Source organism: Ictalurus punctatus, chromosome 26, assembly GCF_001660625.3.
Source record: "Ictalurus punctatus breed USDA103 chromosome 26, Coco_2.0, whole genome shotgun sequence".
NCBI classification, from domain to species: domain Eukaryota; kingdom Metazoa; phylum Chordata; class Actinopteri; order Siluriformes; family Ictaluridae; genus Ictalurus; species Ictalurus punctatus.
Window position 1 is genome coordinate 20,054,622 of NC_030441.2, and position 2,500 is coordinate 20,057,121.

At 44.4% G+C, this 2,500-nt stretch overlaps 1 protein-coding gene across 1 annotated transcript in view; it reads left to right on the forward strand.

Moving 5' to 3' along the window:
* Positions 1-1,850: 1,850 nt before the first annotated feature.
* rdh8b (retinol dehydrogenase 8b) overlaps positions 1,851-2,500 on the forward strand; it is a 4,255-nt gene continuing 3,605 nt past the window's right edge. Inside the window, exon 1 of the mRNA XM_017457769.3 lies at positions 1,851-1,956. Within this exon, the coding sequence (XP_017313258.1) occupies positions 1,851-1,956 (106 nt within the window). The remainder of the gene's footprint in view (positions 1,957-2,500) is intronic.

Below are 2,500 nucleotides of genomic sequence, written 5' to 3' on the forward strand. Positions count from 1 at the left end.
TTTAGATCGAAATTTGGTGCTTCACTAAAAGATCATTTTATTATACCGGCTTTTATTATCACGATATACGGAAATATCGATATACCACAACACCTGTAGTGATTTGTTTATATATCACCTCTAGCACAAAAAAAGACTGAACCTGGATGTGTGTGTGTGTGTGTGTGTGTGTGTGTGTGTGTACATTGAACATGCTGGAACAGGATTCTGAGCTGCCCACCCAATAAAATATGTACGTTCTGCATTCCAGTGATTATTCTCCGCCTAGAGGCAGGCACACACACACACACACACACACACACAGGTTTAATGTAGGTTATCAAGCCATAGCATCCTGTCATTTATCCTCTGCACCTTCAACAAGAAAAGACAGAAGGAACCAAAAGAACAAGTGTTCCAACAAACGTGGGAGACGAGTGTATCGGTCACCATGACGACAGTAAAGCTAACCTCGTTGTGATGGAAGAAGGGTGTTTGGTAACCAGCTTATACCTGAACACAATTTTCTACCACAGAGAATTGCTGATTTAAACATGACAAAATAAAATATAATTAAAAAATATAACAAATAATCTGTTAATAAATAAAGCGCATATGATCAGAAAATAAATAAGAGTATTTCTGCTCCTTATGCTCGACGAATCAGCAACAAGCACTGCGGCTAACCCCGCCCCCCGAGTACCATCATCACGAAACTCCTGAAACTTCAGGAGAAGGTGTCAGTATTCAGCTTCCAGGTGTTCATGCAGCTGTGGAATAACATCTACACGGAGAGAAGTTTCATAATTCCTAATCAAACAGATTACGACCCACAAATACATGCAGTGACATTCACAAACGTTATTGAATTCACAAATAAACGAGATTTGTGTCTGTTTCATTAGGAGTTATGAAACGATTCTTAAACCTTAAACATCACAAGATTCACTCAGTATGTGTGTGTGTGTGTGTGTGTGTGCGTGTGTGGTGATTGATGGTTAAAGTGAGCTGTGGCTGACAGACCCCTAGCCGGAGAGAGAGAGGAGAAAAAGAGAGAGATGACTCTCTCTCTCTCTCTCTCTCTCTCTCTCTCTCTGTATGACAAGCATCAATTCTCTTGAATTCCACACATATCCCCAGAAGCTCTGCACAGATGAAAAAGTTTAGGGGTGTGTGTGTGTGTGTGTGTGTGTGTGTGTGTGTGTGTGTGTAGGTGGTGGAGATGGTGTTGCAGGTATGGAAGGTGGTGGAGCTGCAGGTAGGGAAGGTGGTGGAGCTGCAGGTAGGGAAGGTGGTGGAGCTGCAGGTATGGAAGGTGGTGGAGCTGCAGGTAGGGAAGGTGGTGGAGATGGTGTTGCAGGTAGGGAAGGTGGTGGAGATGGTGTTGCAGGTAGGGAAGGTGGTGGAGATGCAGGTAGGGAAGGTGGTGGAGATGCAGGTAGGGAAGGTGGTGGAGATGGTGTTGCAGGTAGGGAAGGTGGTGGAGATGGTGTTGCAGGTAGGGAAGGTGGTGGAGATGCAGGTAGGGAAGGTGGTGGAGATGCAGGTAGGGAAGGTGGTGGAGATGGTGTTGCAGGTAGGGAAGGTGGTGGAGATGCAGGTAGGGAAGGTGGTGGAGATGGTGTTGCAGGTAGGGAAGGTGGTGGAGATGCAGGTAGGGAAGGTGGTGGAGATGCAGGTAGGGAAGGTGGTGGAGATGGTGTTGCAGGTAGGGAAGGTGAAGCTGCACTCTCTGAAGATCTCAGTAGGTGAATAGTGTGTGTTCACTAATCCAATATAAATCATGTGACCTCATCCACACTCTCAATCTTTATCCTCTTAGGGATTCACTTTAATCACTCCATCAGCCTTTCTCTCTCTCAGGACACATCATGGCTGCTCCGGGACAGAAGGTGGTGTTGATCACGGGTTGTTCTTCAGGAATAGGGCTGTGGATTGCTACGCTGCTTGCTAAAGATGAACAACGGAGGTATTACGGTAAGAAAAAGCGGAGAGAGTTCCCTTTCCATTTAAACTGCAGGTTTATATTCCACTGCGCTGCTGGGGTCTGGATTCTGATTGGTCAGGAGGTGTTGATTAGTTTTCTATAACAGCAGCTCGTTCCAATACCTTTTCGTTTTATAGCAACAGCTCAGTCACAGTATCTGTGTGTGTGTGTGTTTGTGTGTGTGTGTGTATGTATGTTTGTGTATATGTATGTGTGTGTATGTTTGTGTATGTGTGTATGCTTGTGTATATGTATGTGCGTGTATGTGTGTGTATATGTGTGTGTGTGTGTATGTGTGTGTATGTTTGTGTATATGTGTGTGTGTGTGTATGTGTGTGTATGTTTATGTGTATGTGTGGATGTGTATTGCTGTATGTGTGTGTGTATGTTTGTGTGTATGTTTGTGTGTATGTGTGTGTGTGTATGTGTGGATGTGTATTGCTGTATGTGTGTGTGTATGTTTGTGTGTATGTTTGTGTGTATGCCTGTATGTGTGTGTGTATGTATGTGTGTATGTATGTGTGTATGCGTGTA